This window comes from Lepisosteus oculatus, chromosome 3 (genome assembly GCF_040954835.1).
Source record: "Lepisosteus oculatus isolate fLepOcu1 chromosome 3, fLepOcu1.hap2, whole genome shotgun sequence".
NCBI classification, from domain to species: domain Eukaryota; kingdom Metazoa; phylum Chordata; class Actinopteri; order Semionotiformes; family Lepisosteidae; genus Lepisosteus; species Lepisosteus oculatus.
This window is the reverse complement of record NC_090698.1, coordinates 74,435,847-74,451,490: the sequence shown is the minus strand read 5'-3', so window position 1 is coordinate 74,451,490 and position 15,644 is coordinate 74,435,847. Positions and strand designations below refer to the sequence as shown.

General features: G+C 48.0%; 1 protein-coding gene and 1 long non-coding RNA gene across 7 annotated transcripts in view; one reads left to right on the top strand and one right to left on the bottom strand.

Annotated features, from left to right (window-relative positions):
* cast (calpastatin) overlaps positions 1 to 15,644 on the bottom strand; it is a 55,002-nt gene that overhangs the window by 22,102 nt on the left and 17,256 nt on the right. Inside the window, exon 1 of one of the 6 annotated variants that reach the window (XM_069187547.1) lies at positions 10,772 to 10,901. The exons of the other annotated variants lie outside the window; for them this stretch is intronic. Within the exon in view, the coding sequence (XP_069043648.1) occupies positions 10,772 to 10,774 (3 nt within the window). The 5' untranslated portion in view covers positions 10,775 to 10,901. Of the gene's footprint in view, positions 1 to 10,771; positions 10,902 to 15,644 lie in introns of those variants that run through there. 6 annotated transcript variants of the gene reach the window in all.
* Positions 1,461 to 15,116, top strand: LOC138237749 (uncharacterized). Its single transcript, XR_011189130.1, has 3 exons — positions 1,461 to 1,533; positions 1,667 to 1,753; positions 14,772 to 15,116. It is a non-coding gene; the product is annotated as an uncharacterized lncRNA (long non-coding RNA).

The window sequence follows — 15,644 nt, the reverse complement described above, 5'->3', positions numbered from 1 at the left end:
TTTTCTTCACTACAAGTGAAGGGACATTTTAAAGATTTACCATAAATATGAATATTTTGCTATAATCCCTCTCTTTGGCTAGAAACTTTAGACAATCTCAAAATCAAAACACACTTCTGTATTGGAAAAATGACACTCTTTACATCTGCACAGAAACGAAGATCTCAATATCATATCATTGTAGAAAGCAATCTGTACTCTAAACTCTACAGAATCCAAGAGTTTCGTTAATATGTTGGAAAGTAACCTGCAGGGTTCGGTCCATCAGACACAGAGTGCAACGGGATCCCAGAATCACTGGGCTGTGCCGATGCTCGTGAGGTCTGTCCCTGGATCCCTGCAGCGGGAGGGCAGGGCGCGAGTGGCCGAGCCCGAACCCTCCTGGAGCTTCAGTACCACAGCCGGCGGGCTCACAGCGGACCCGGGCGAGCCCAGCACTAGAGCCCTGGCGAGCAGCGAACACTGACGTCTGTGCCGACACGCCAGGCCGCGCTGGCGAAAAGAGGAAGTTCTGTACAGTGAGGGGAGGGCCGTCCAGGCGTAGACTGGAATACACAGAGGGAGCGCAGATACTCACAATCCCCACCTCTACAATAACACAGCAACTGCAACACGAGCTGCCCAGCCTCGGCACTCGGAGTGCGCTCCGGTGACTGCGGACGTCACGTCCCTTCTCCTTCCTTCATTGTCACGAAGGACATCCTAGATTACTCCTGCGCCCGCGTAAGAGATGACTAAACCTTTGCTGAAACCATTCAAATGAAAAAAGCCATCAGTGAATCTGCAAAAAAAACTGATTCCTGTGAATCGGGAATTCACCAAACTCATTTTCACCCCGGGAGCAACTCACACGCAAACACACACACGAGTCTCCCCTCGCTAGCCCCTCGGGACAGAGGGGTGTGAACACGCTCGCTGGAGACGTGGCCTCTTCTCCTCCGCGGCGGCGGCAGGGGCGCGGCGCAGGGCGTGGCTCTCTGGCACACACTCCTGCGGCTCCAGCACACAGCTACCTGGTCCAACTTGTCTGTTTGCAACCCAGAGTGACAAAACGCTAACTGCCCTTGAGAATGCATGTTAAACCACAGAGCAACCGAAAAGGCTATTTCGGCATTTATCTTTACTGGGCGAAACCTGTGTATTGCCCCTCCCACTGGTCAAAGTGAGGTTCCCATGTGCCAGTCGAACAGTGGAGTTTCCCCAGGGCTGTGCTGTGCTGTGCTTGGACTGCACGTTTCCACTGGGCTTACCTGGGCTTCCTCAGAACTCTCAGTGCTCTGCATTCTCTACAAGCCTTACAATGAGATCACTGTGCTTTATCATGCTTCACCCTGACAAGTCAGAGCAGGGTCACGCAGATAGCCTGGCCCTGAGCCCTGTGATTTGGGACAGGAATGATGAGGGGTGGGAGAAAGGACAGTACTACTTCTCTGCAGCTGAGCTACTGTCCCAGGACTAGAGGGCACAACGGGAGAGGATTCAGTCCCGAGGACAAGCACAGAGCGCTGAGGCAGTAAAGTACAACTCAAGATGGTAAGTTCTTAGGATACCTGAAGAAAACACACAAGGAAGACGGGTTCTTCTCTTATTTTTAAAACTTAATCTTGTGCACACAGGACAGTAGTTCAGCTTGTCATCTAAGGCAAATTCACTCTTTCTTTCCCAGATGGCAGCAGCCGTGAGGTATTCACATGCTGAAGTAGCTTACGATACAGTGTGGCAGAGTGTGGCAGTGAATGAGCCTGAAAGCACGGTAAGCAGAAAAAGCAAACAGTGCACAACTACATGTAGCCCTTAAACAACGTGTGATACTGTCTTAAGCTCAAAGCTTTTAAATAATGCAGCACACAGAAAACACAGCCCACAGAAAACCTCCCCAAAAACTGAGTCTCCTCAGAGGTGCCGCAAGGCCATAAGCCCGATCAAAGATTTTTGTGTGCATTAAAAGCGTTGCCTAGCAATTGGCACAACAGGAGACTGATGAAGTCAGAAAAACAGAAAAAAAAACTTGGAGTGCCTTCACATTCTTGTCTCGGGGACACGCCCAGCTCTCAGAGAGAGGAAATGGGGCCGAGCAGAGTGTTTAAACTCCGTCCTGCGCCTGACGCTGAACTGATCGCAGGGAGCTCTTCCAGGGCCGTCTGAGGCAGCTTTCAGGAAGTCAAGCAGCGTGCAGAACTTGCACATAGGAAGTGCTGTACAAAAACACCCAGCCTGCCGCTGTGTGCGCTAGCTTCCCAAAACGAACAGCCCCCGTTCGATTCCCGACACTACACGACGCTTCCCGACAGGGCGGCTGGATCGGCACGCGGTTCAGCCGGAGCCGGAGCTTCCTTCTGGAAAACTGCCTGTCCGTGAAGGAACGCTGTCTGCAGGCTGATACAGTACATGAGCAATACCGCAGCCAGGAAGATGCAAGTCCAAGACACATGGGCAGCATTGTGTTGGCACTGCAGAAGATGCAAATCTCCAGCTGTAATTTCAGACTGTCTACCAGACAATGGGCCAGCCCTCTCTCTTCAGCGAGGGCAGATGGAGCGTGTGGGTGAGGAGGAATGCAGGTGATCTACAGATCTTATGTCGCAATGGAAACAAACTGGGCCGTTCTCATTCCTTCCTTCCTCATGCAGCTTCTCTTCTTCCTCATCTAGCTGGTTTGGCTGCTTGTAGCTACTGTAATCGATCTCAGCGTCTCATCCAGGTGTGTCTTGAAATACGCTGGTGTATCAGCTTCAACAACATGCTTGAGCGTCTTGTTCCAGACCTCTACAGCCCTTAGTGTACAGAAGTGCCTCTTTCATAACTCTGTAGAGTCAAATGTTGGCAATTCTTTCAGAAGGAGCAGATAAAACTTTAAGCTCTTAAAATCATACTACAGTGTAAATGCTTCTGAGTAACAGACATTGGACACAAAATCCTAAATTCCTCCTGGCCTTTACCAATGAACTGGCTTCATCACTCTGCTCTCCTCCCCACTGAGATCTGGTGTGTGAGGAGCGTACTGGTGCACTATGGCTACGTGACTATCTGAGATAACACCCTACTCTTCCAGACACTGCTGTGGGATCTGTACTGAGTACACAGGCAGGAGCTTCGTGTCTCAGGCAAAGATCAGCACCGGCTACTGCACGGTGCACCATTCTGGGGCATTGGCCCAGAGGGAAGAGCTCCCCCTACTGGTCCACCAGCACCACCTACAGCAGCAACCCCATTTTTCTTAGTGGTCTTCCTCTTAGGCACTGTCCGGGCCTGGGGCTGTGGATCCGGACGCAGGGTCTAGCCCAGCACTGGCCGGGCCTGGGGCTGCGGATCCGGACGCAGGGTCTAGCCCAGCACTGGCCGGGCCTGGGGCTGCGGATCGTGATGCAGGATCAGCACTACAGTTGCCTGACAAAAACCACTGGAGGAAAATTAATCCATTTTCCATTTTAATGGAAATGCTAGAAATGCTATTTGGAGCAACACCTCCCCATTTCCTATTAATACGCAAATTAAATTATTATTGGCTTTTAGTTAAAACAGGTACAGTTAGAGCATCAGTGCTCGGAATGCCCAAGCACACTCTGTACATAAAAGTCCTGGTGTGCCTATGGATTTTCATTCCAGCTCTGCTCGTGATGACAAGACCCAACTGGTCACTGGTTTACCTGCACCTGTTTAACAGCTTAAAAGAGCTTCCAGGAGCAGGACTGGATACACCTGGTCGAGCCGGGATAGACATACAGTGTACTGGAAATTCTTTTAGCTGCCAGTAAGAAAATTATCACAAGAAAATGGTTCACTAAGAGCCTCCAACATCTGAGCAAATGGATCAATGCTGTGAAGGAGACTTATATCATGAGAAAGATCACCATTCCTCTCAGGCTACAGGTGTGTCAGATACTGACAACAAGGACTCGATTTCTGACTCCATTAAGATCAGATTTGATTCTGGGAAAGAAGATGAAGCAATCTTTTTGTTGGGATTGTTACCTGTTTGTTTTGTTTTTACTAACTTTATTTCCATGTGTAACCTCCCATTTATGATGGCATAATGTCAGTAATTATATGGAGAAAGCATATTTGAAAGATGAAAGTAAAGTATTTTTTGCATACATTCCTTTTGCAAATTCTTCCATCATATAAAGTAAAAAAAAAGCTGACTAGCCCATTTAGCTTGCTTGATTTCCAGTAGGTGATAGACCAGTAGGTGGCAACACTGATTGTACCTATCGGTCATGCTCATAAAGCACCTTGAATTGAATTGAATTGAATTGAATTGAATTGACCCAAGGATATTATTATTAAGAAATCATATTAGTTTTGACAACAGGACTGGGCAGCTTGTTCCACACCCCCACAGCCCTTTGTGTAAAGTACCACCACCGGTGCCGATTGGAGGATCTTACCCAGACGTTTTTTTACCAGCGTCGGGTGCACCATCACAGACGCCCACTCACTGTCTCCAGTCGCTGGAATTCGTCTGTCAGCTTTGTGACTCCGTCCCTGAGGAGCTAAAGGCTCTGGCGACACCCGTCACCAGTAAAATCCACCAACCCACAGGGAGTACCCCACCGGGCTCGAGTTAGGGCCTCTCCAGGGCGGGAACAGGCTTTCAAACAGAGCAGCCAGTGATAACATAAGATAAGATAAGATTTATTGTGCTGTTCCACCACGCCCAGGAGCTTAATCGGAGAGCCACCACACAGGCCCTCCCCTGCTCACACAATGGGTATATATCAGGGTGGAGAGGGGCTGGGCCAGACCACAGACAGACTGGTAAATGAGTCTGTTTTATCACCAGTGCTCAGAGAACATGCCCAGTGCCAGGGTGTACCGTACTTCTGCTCCTGTTCATCAGTCAACCTGTACCTCGTGCACACAAAGATCCACTGCTCTGCGGGTAGGGACGGTCTGAGCTTCATGTCTGGTCGCGAGGTGCTTTGAGGTTTCTCTAAGCCCATGAAGTCAACAAGCTGGTGTTCAGGCATGTCCTCTCACTGGAGTGTCACTAGGAAACGACACTGCCCTCTGCGAGAGGCTGCTGCAGGCCACAACGCATAAAATAACACACCTCATCATTCCTTCAGCCTTGTGTTTGTGTGTTAATCTGGAAAAAAGCCCTACAGACAAACTGTTGTCTAACAAGACTTGAACTTGAACTTTATTGCCCTATGTAACCCGTACTGGTACAATGGAATTCTTGCTTACTTACAGAAGTCTCTCGATTGTAAAACAAGTGTAAAAAACAAGACAAAGTGCAAACAGTGCATCAAGACAATGTACAAACAAACAATAGACAATGTGCAAGTAAACATGTAGACAGTTTGAATGTAAACAATACAGACGTGTAAACAATGACTGGAGATGTGCAATAGATGTGCAAGAGGTAGATGGTGATGGTGTAGGTGTGGTCCGAGGGGGGTGGCTAAATGTGTTCGCCAATCTCACTGCTTGACAAAAACTGCTTGACACTACTTTACAAAAATGCTCACACCTCTATCAGGAGGAACTTGAATTACGGTCTGTACCCCAGGAATCTCAACTATGAGCATGAAACAAATTAAAGGTAAACCAGAATGACCTTTTGAAATGGAAAACTAAACCTATGAAGCAGCAAGCAGAAACGCCAGTCTGACCAGCTTCAAAGTCATTCCTAACACCAACCCCCTGTGCCTCCTGCATCACCTACTGTTCATTCCTCCAGCGGGTCTTCTCTGCACAAAGATACAGCCTTACATCACAATCCATGTAACCAACCTGAGCTGACCAACAGGAATTAGGCAGGACAGACAGCACACAGAGTTTACTCCTCTGACACCAGGGCCTGAGAGGCGAGCAGAGAGTTTAGCCAAAGAGACAAGAGGGGTGAAGAGGATTTTGACAAGACACATTTTACCCATTAATGTTAGAATTTAAAGTGATTTGGAGAGATGAGACATTCACCTTCAGGGGATGAGGGACTCGTACCTGTGGTGTAAAACACCCAGATTTAACCGAACGCCTTGCAAGCATCAGCAAGAATCTTAATTCCTTTTCATTGCTTTCAGTAAGATCACACCTGAAGACAATGTTACACAAGATTTCACACAATCCTGTGCAGTGTTGTTCATACAACATCCACAAAATGAGATGCACCATAATCTTCATATGATGTTCTATCGAAGTTGTATCGATATTACATTTGTGTACTGCTCTGTCTGAATGCGTGTTTCATGTAGATCTGTGGTCAGGCAAGTTGGAACCACATCTTCTAATACTCGAGCAGGTCGTCTCTTATACAGGAACTGGACCAGCTATCAGTCACGTACAGCTTTCAGTCTGAAAATGCTCTTAAATATCTTCCTCCTTCCAAAATAAGCTGGGAAATGTGTGCACAATATCTAGAAAGCCACAACCTACAGCACTAACGTAATGCCAGTGACACAATTCATTGGACATAGAGTTCTAAATAAACAGTAATCAGCACTACCTGTGCTGTGGAAGACTCCTAACAAGACCATAAAGGCGACAAGCAAGAGAAAGCCCATCGAGCTTCTCTGGTATAAAAAACAACTCTACTCTACATTTACATGACATTTGGCTTCTGTGCCTCAGGTCTGTTTACACCACAGCCCAACAGCTGCTTTGAAAGAAGATGACCCAGAGGGCAAGGGTGGGAGCCACAGGTTAATGCTCATACAAATGAGAACAGGAGGGACTGCTTTATACTAAGGGCTGTGGCAGGATGGAACAAGCTGCCCAGACTTGTTGTTGAAGTTGATACTTTGGTTTTTTTCAAGCAACAGCTGGAGGAGATTCTGGGATTAAATTAGCCGCTAAGTATCATACAAACTCTACAACCCTGGGTTCTCAGTGGTGCACACTGTGGCGAGCCCTTGAAAGAGAAGGGGCAATGTCAGACAGCAGCATTGTGTGCTAATCTTGGATTGGCAGCGCTTGGGTCTCGAGAAACAGCCAACACCATGTCAGTAACTGATCATCAGCCACACGGGGTCAGTGGCTCAAAAACATGCTGCTGCCTTCTCTTTGTGTGTTGCCACCAGCGGCTGTAGTGCTGCACGAGCCTCTCACACACAAAGGCATTTGTGCAAACATTACAGCCCTGCCTGCCCTGAAGAGCCCTCTCCACTCCCTCTGAGCAGCTCCCAGCCTGCCTGCGTGTTTGCACTGGGCTGAGGAATTAGCAGCTCTGCTACATGAATCTGCAGGGTGAGGGCTTTCTTCAAGTTAGACCAACGGCATGTTTAGAGCAGTGTCACACTCTACTGCAGAGATGAGAGAAGCCACACAATTCAGAAAATGCTCAACAATCGGAGCAAAGGCTCAACCTTTAAACTGCACGGCAAGAGAAGACACAGGCGCCGAGAGAGATGTGTGAGCCCACCCCACTCCTCAGGGTGCACAGACTGCATTCTGCAGCATTCTGCTGCAGAGCCTAAACACACTCGGTTTTACTAACAAATACGCTAGGTTGCCATCAATCAGAGCATTTCAGTAGAAAACAGAATTCGGAACAAGTCAGGTCCCTGCGGCAGCTGTGGAGAGCTTAACACACAGAAGACGCATTTCACCAAGAGATTCCAGCGAAGTGGAACATCAGCCCCATGCAGAGCAGTCCAAGCTGACCTGTACATAATACTATAATAATAATAATTGCTTACACTTATCTAGCGCTTTTCTGGACACTCCACTCAAAGCGCTTTACAGGTAATGGGGACTCCCCTCCACCACCACCAATACTCCCATCCAATTCATAATACCCACATCAGGGAGACAGTATAGGGGACCAAATTCAAATAAAAACATTTATAAGGAGTCTTTTGTCCCCTCTGCAATAAAACTACTCAATGAAGGCATGTAAGTGTGCCCCCCCACCTATGTATTTACCCATCTATTTGTGTATCACACACTTCTGTTGTGATCTATGTGATCTTATGTTGCGCCTGTGTGTTTTGTACTTCTGTGGGTGGACAAAGACGAATTTCCACAGGGGTGGACAATAAGGTCTCTCTGTACCCTGACCCACAGGCCAGGGGAGCCAGTCAGCCCATCTCGTCTGTGTGGTCGTTAGCAGTCCAATTGGCCCAGCCGGCCGTTTCCTGAAAGAATCCAGGGTATCGGCTTCAACTACATTTGCGTAAAGAAGCGCCTCCTGTTCTCAGCTTTAAAAACACACCCCGATGGGTGTTTCAGTGTTTCAGTGTTCATTCTGAGGATGTCTGCTAGGGTTTTTTTGTATCAACTAAACTTGTACTCGATGTTCCTGGTTTATTAACTGTGCTTTAAAATGAACAACAACTGAATTTCAGTACAGTAATACCTGCTTTACATCGATTCATTCTCCTTTGATTCAGAAAATATGTTGCCGTTACACTTATACTAAGACCCTTACTAAGCAGAGCATAAGCAGCAGTGCAAGAAGATATTTAGAGTGGAATGCCTTTGACACAGCATTAAACAGAGCAAAGCAACAGTGGAAATCATCTCAGCAGAAAACGGAACAAAAAACAATAAAAACCTTCAAAAAAGTCATGCGAGGTACTACACAGTACTGTTCAAAAAAGGGTGAAACTAAATGAGTCTGCACATTTTATCCTCACAGATTAAATGAATGCAGTTCATTTAATTTTCTGCAGTGTTCTCAGTGTTATCAAGAAAAAGAACAAATGTCACAGAATACTGCTTTCGAGGTTGCTCATACTATATTTCCCAGACCCAGAACCAAACCTCCCTTCTACATCAGTCCTAGCACAACTGATGTAGCACTGGGGTACAACTGTGCTGAACACATCCCCAGTGTGTGCTGGGGCACAGCTCTGTATGTGGTTACCCCAACAGACGTGTGGCCCATTCTCTCGCTAATCTCTGCCTCTTGGCACAAAGTAAGCCATGACCAGTGGAGTACATCTCAAGAACTGGCAGCAATAAAACTCCTCTCTCCCCTGTGGCACTCTGTGGGTAACAAGGCAAAAGGTCAGAGCTCCCGGCTGTTTTCTTTTCTTATTGTGGAAACGGCTCCAGTCCCATTGGCTCTTAAGAAAGCTGCTCATTGTGAAAGCACGTCCCCCCTGCGCCGGGAGACTCAGCTGATCCCAGAGTGGTGCCAGGACCGTGGGCGCGCGCGTCAGGGGATCGTGAGTACGAGCCCACTGACCCCGGAGAGACAAGGATGCCGGGGCGGTGAGACCGAGAGGAGACCACCTGCCCAGGACCCCGCATGTCTCGGAGAATACGCGGGCTCCGATTGTCAAACACATACCAGAAGAGAATCTATCCTGAGAAATATTTTTACAAAAATGAGCAATCAGAATAAAATCACCTAAATGCTGGCACATTAGTTTGTAATCACCTAACCCACCATATCAATCGCAATACTATCACACAGTGCTGACAACCACAGTATCAATAATGGTGTTATCCAATAACCCTGACTATTGAAAGATCAATAACGATATTAACACACAGTGCTGACAATCACAGCATCAATAATGGTGTTATCTCATAACCCTGACTATTGAATGATCAATAATGATATTATCACACAGTGCTGACAAACACAGCATCAATAATGGTGTTATCTCATAACCCTGACTATTGAAAGATCAATAACGATATTATCACACAGTGCTGACAATCACAGTATCAATAATGGTGTTATCTCAAGCCCCTACCGGCTCTTTATCATATCTAGCAACCAGCAACAGCGCCTAACAAAAGGTACTGGTAGCACCACAATCTACAAATTAAAATATATCTGAATCATTACAAAAAGACTAAAACCAGGAAAATGAAGCTTTTCTTTGCATTCAGATGAAACACAACAGCTGACGTGAACCACAGAAGAGAAGAGTCACACCCAGGCAGCAGGGTCACACACTCCCACCAACATTTCTCCAGGGAACACCACAAAAAGGATCTGCTTGCACAGGAGATTAAATACTTGATGTTGCTTGCTGTGTATTTACAGAATATCAAGGCTCACAGCCCTGTTTTGATCTGAAGGGGTTGGAGATGAATGCTGGCTGAAAACAAAAGCACTGAAGCACTTCTGCTCTTTTCGGCAGCGATGAGTAACTCTGAAAACCTGCCCTCCCCGCCCTCCCCACCCTCCATCAGAATGGAGACATGAAGATACTGGGCTTCTCCACCCCAGGGGCACAGGCAGAGAGGGACACAGAGCGACAGCTTTCTGCACTCGAACAGCAGTGGGGAGACGCGCTTTGATAGCAAAAGCGATTCACCGAGTTTCGCACAAATTCCCTTTCTGGGGCGGCTGCTGTATTCAGATTGTGACTCGCGTTCCCCTGCGGGGCTGAGCAACAGGGACAGTTTTTAACACGTAACTAAACAAACACCTTCATTCGCCGACCTGAATCTAGAAACCAGAAGGAGGGCCAAAAGCTATAATGCAACTTTTGCCAAGAACTTTTAGCTAACAGCAGTGATTAGGGCTGAAATCCAGCCCAGACTCTTTCACGTCCAGCAACAGAAAGGTTTGTGGGCACAGTGGAACAGGATGGGGTGAATCTGAACTTCCTCCCGCACTTTGCTGGAAAGACACCGTCATGCAGACTCACTCATCTTTCTGAAACACGCTGTGCCCTCTCTGGCACTCGAGGAGATAAATTCAGTCTGTCATGTGCAGCAGCTCTCAGTGCCTCACATCCTGTGCCTAGTCAGCTCTGCATTACAGCAGATACGCCACATTTCCTCAACACTACGCTCTGTGCCAGCTACATGAACAGGATCAATCGGCAGGCTGCAGACCTGACAGCCCCACAGTACATACCATCAGTGAGTGTCTCTCTCAGTATACTTCCACAGATACTCCCCGCACTGGACAAAGCAGAAGGCTACCTGGACTCCCAGCTTTTCACACTTCACTGTGCAATCCAGAGTTACCCATAATAACAACTTGAGCAGAACTCTGCCTCACAGGCTCCTCCTTGTATCCCAGAAGTCAGTTCAGCAGTCCAGGCCATTGGCTCACAGGGCATGTGTCCCGCCCCCTGCACAGAGGCAGTAAATAGCAGCGCAGTGCAGAGGCACAGGCTCTCCAGAGCACAGCCTGCAGCACTAAATGTATTAGTTTCTAGACAAATACCAGCAGGGTCCTGCATGGAGGACACCTGGTGGAAAATGATGAAACAGGCTGCAAAGCCCAGAGTCTCCAGTAGGTGCAGGGACAGTCACCCCAGAGGAATGTGAGCTGAGCTCCCCACACTGCCAGCAGCCCAGCCTCTGCGCCCCACCCTTCCCAAAGCGAGCTGCGATCTGCAAGTAGAAACGTGTTTCCTTCTCAAAAAGAAACATATTCAGCAAACCATCTGTGAAAGCCATGACAAACACTTACAGAGCAGAGGACAAATACACAAACTATTGTTTATACGGTATATTTAGTGTTTGTGCTTTCCACAAATTCATAAAGAAAATCCCTGGTGCACATCTGTGGAATTTAAATGCATAAGTCCAGATACACATAAATATCATTATTCTTACAGCGCAGTACCTATGTAAAATACAGGGACAATTCACCTATTGGTATACACTGTCTCCCTCTCCTGCACCAGGGACTCACTCTGCCCAGGACAGGGGTATTCACTGTCTCACTCTCCTGCACCAGGGACTCACTCTGCCCAGGACAGGGGTATTCACTGTCTCACTCTCCTGCACCAGGGACTCACTCTGCCCAGGACAGGGGTATTCACTGTCTCACTCTCCTGCACCAGGGACTCACTCTGCCCAGGACAGGGGTATTCACTGTCTCACTCTCTAGCACCAGGGACTGCCAATTCTTGTCATGCTTTGCTCAAACTACAGATACTTCACTAGATTTCCTACACGATTTCACTGTGCTTGACTACAGCTTTCACATTATTATTTCTGGATGCACATCAGTTTTCAAAATAAGAAATACCGATTGCTTATGTATTCCTTCTGAGGGGGGTGGGGTTCAGAAAATATTTGGAACTAAAAGCTGCTTGTGAGCACAAGGCTGACAGTTGTGAAAACAGGCCCTGTGACGCTGAGGTTGCTGCAGAATGAAGGCCTCAGCAGGGATCGGCCCTGCTCTCCCGTCACGTGATGCAGCTGAGCACCGTTGACTCACTACAGCTCTTGCTTTCCAGCAGCTATCGGCACTTATCTGACATCGCTGCCAACTTCCCATGTGCTGATCCTGTTTCCCAGCTAGAAACGCCAACATCATGTGGAAGTGCTGCGAAAATGGGGAACAGGAGGCATGTCTTTACGCAAAGGGTTGTGGGAGTCTGAAACCTACTTCTCAGTTTCAAGAAACAGCCAGCCAGATCCAGACGGATCTCGGATCAATCAGCTACCAATCAGGCTGAAAGAGCGGACTCGCCTCCGTTCTGCTAATAACAAATCAAAACAAGCGTCTTGTCACTCAACATCACAGCTGCAGTGTTCAGCCTCATCCGTCCCTCAAGCAGAGCTGCAGGCGACCCTGACTGACGAGCACTAATCCCAGAGCCTGTTCAACTTGATTCCCGTCCCGCAGGCACACGGCTTGGCCCGCAGTGGACCTCCCTCAGGCTGCTGGCCTATTCCTGCCAGCAGTTTAAACAAGGGGCGCGGTGCGTGGGGAGGGACTGGAGAGCCCCGATCACTGTATATCAATATATCACTGTAATATAGGACTGGCTCCCCTGGCCTGTGGGCCTGGAGGCACGTGTTGTGTGCACCCAGCACAGGCATGCTGGGAGTCCCGACAGGCAACAGTAACAACCAGCCGCGAGAGCTTCTCATCAGACCGGGACCAGGCGAGGGCTTAGACGGGCGCCGAAAACGGCGAGTCCGGCCTAGGCGAGGGGGTCGGGGTTAGTCGGCCATGGCTCTCTCTCAGAAGCACAGCGCCCCCTGTGGCCGCCCAGGCAGCTGCAAGCTCACAGGGCTGTTGCTCAAACCCGAGCAGCTCTCAGGAGTCGGCCCACGCTTCCTCGGTCTCCCCGCAGCTGGTGGGGCTGTGAGCCGGGAGGTGATGGCGCCACGCGGTGGTCCAGAGCCCCAGAGAGCCCCCAACGAGCCAGGGCGCGGGGCGCGGGGTGCAGTGCGTGGGGAGGGACTGGAGAGCCCCGATCACTGTATATCAATATATCACTGTAATATAGGACACACAATCCCGTGTAAATGAAATCTTATTGTTTAATTGGAATATTAAATGAATGCATGGATACAGCTCTTTTTATCAGCCTCTGAAGTGCAGCCCCGCCTGTGTGACACACAGCTACGCAACTGCACACAGATCATCAGAGGGAGGAGAGAGAGCCGATTCACCAGGTGGATTAAGGTCGACCAGATCAGAGACCAGAGTTTAGTAAGGACACAAGGGATAACAACCCTACTGTTACAAACAGCCATGTCATCTTTCATGACCAAGTAATCAGGAGCTTATTTTTATCTGTACGCCCTTTAACACAGTGTGCCCAGCGACAATACTGGGGCTCTGATAAGACAATTCCGGTGCAGAGGGAACAGCACCACCTACTGGTCCATCAGCGCCACCTACAGCAGCATCCTGGTGGAAACGCTGCTGTCAGCTAAGTAGTCGGACACACACTAAGCAGATGAAGGAAAGACGAGTCAGTGACATTTCAAAAGTACGACTCGAGCACCTGGAAACCTCACATGCTGAAGGGCTCTGCTGTTTGGCAGACACTACCGCACTTGCAAACAGGATCATGTTGTGACAAAGAGGGAAATGATACAAAAGGACTCTTTAAAAATCTCAGAATCCCACCCTTGCCAAAGCAAAACCTGCAATGTCTGTACCTAGAGAAATGCGGTGTTTCTAGAAATGCCACACCTGCTTCTTGCTGTATCTTTAGTAGAGGGCGTAGGTCTGGCAGCACCTTTTATACTGTAGTACACTGCAGTGACCCCAGCCTCTGTAATCTCAGTAGGTAGTACAGCACCTCCTGTTGTTGAGCAACACAATCAGAGATAACCGTGTGAGCAAACGCCTGGATTTGTAAAGCCTTTAAGAAAGCACACTGTGCTGCTGGGCACACCTTCGTCAATGAAATCATTAAAGAGAGCTCATTCAGACTCTTACAGCTGTGATGACCACGTGAAGAGCAGGTGTGCGGCACAGTCTGACTGTCCTGCACTGTCGTGCAGATCGAGCTGTCAGCTGTGCTGAGGCGGAGGGGGCTCTGGGCAGAGCAGGGCACCTGTCGGCACTGCCAGGACAGCTCCAGGGAAAGGCCCAGCTGTGCAGAGATGCAGGCTGTCACTGTCAGCAAGAATCTGGTCTCCTCTGATGTACCGGGCGGAATAAAGTCAGAATAAATCGACTATTCATTCCCTGTTGGACTATTGCTGTCCTTCAGGATCCCAGCACTTGCTACCATTGGCCATGAGGGGCTGGACTCTCTGTAAGCTCGTGTCCCATCTACAGTTCGTCAGAGAAAGCCGTCACAGCGTGGTCTGAACTGTGCTGCTAGCGGGCTTCTCTTCAGGCGTCCCCAGGGTTGAACAGCCTCTGTTACTCAAGATCAGCGTGTCATTACTCGATCAGATTATTCCCTGCCCTCACATCACCCTCCAACTGATCTGTTGACTAAACCTGACATGTTCTATCAAAATCACATGAATTCCGACCACGCGTGCAACAGAACATTCTGCACCTGCGCTCTGACAAAGCGCAAGTAATCATGCTTTTGTTTTTCAAGCTATTTAAATCTGACGTCTTTAGAATGCGCACAGATAACCACGAGATCAGTTCTGGGTCTGAGTTTAGGAATCATTTGCTTTGGTTTCATCTACAGGTCCTTCGCTGCGTCTAAGTGAGCATTGCGTTGCTGCATTTTGTTACCAGACTGCGAACAGAATTCAGTTCAGACTGAACTGACAGCCTAAGAGACTGAAATCTGATTTTGGTGTAGCTGTGTAACTCAGAATAGTTTTTCCCTATGGACACAGAAAGCTGGAGGTTTCCAGGGAAAATGTATCTCCAGACACAGTCTGCGGACTCTAGAGCTGTCCGATATCCGAAGACTTTGCCCTGCATGGAAATTGGTTGTTAATCCAGTAGACTGTGATACACTGTTCCTCTGACAGCTAGCAGCTCAGAGACTATGACTTAAAGAAAGAAAAATAAAGTCTTCTGCTTCTCTTATGCTCCATCTTTTTATGTTCACGTTTAAGTCACAACTGGATAGTGCTAGAAAGTTGTTATATTACTAGTTAAAAAGTTTCTAGGGAATAATTCTCAAATTTCTTGTTACGCTGCACAAAACTTATTAGAGTTCTGCCCTGTATTGGTCACTGTGTTTGAACTGTTACCATCTTTGCTAATTAACCATCCCAGTAAGGACGGTGAGGCAAACTGTCAGATTTCTGTCTATTAATGTTGTGACGGTACAACCCTAATATGTGTCCCCTTGCAATTTCCTGTTTACATCCATTAAGCTGACTTATTAGAGTTCTGTATCCAGAAAGACTTAGTTCACATCACAAACACTCTAAGCTGAAACAGCCAACGCCAATGTATGAAAACCTGCACATGCACAGATTTTGCTAACTGAAAAAATCCCCAAAATCGCAAACTACTCAGAGAAGAGCAAACAGCCATTCGCACTGACACATACTGCACAACTGTCAAACTGCACACATTAAAATTCACCAGATTTTCAATCCAC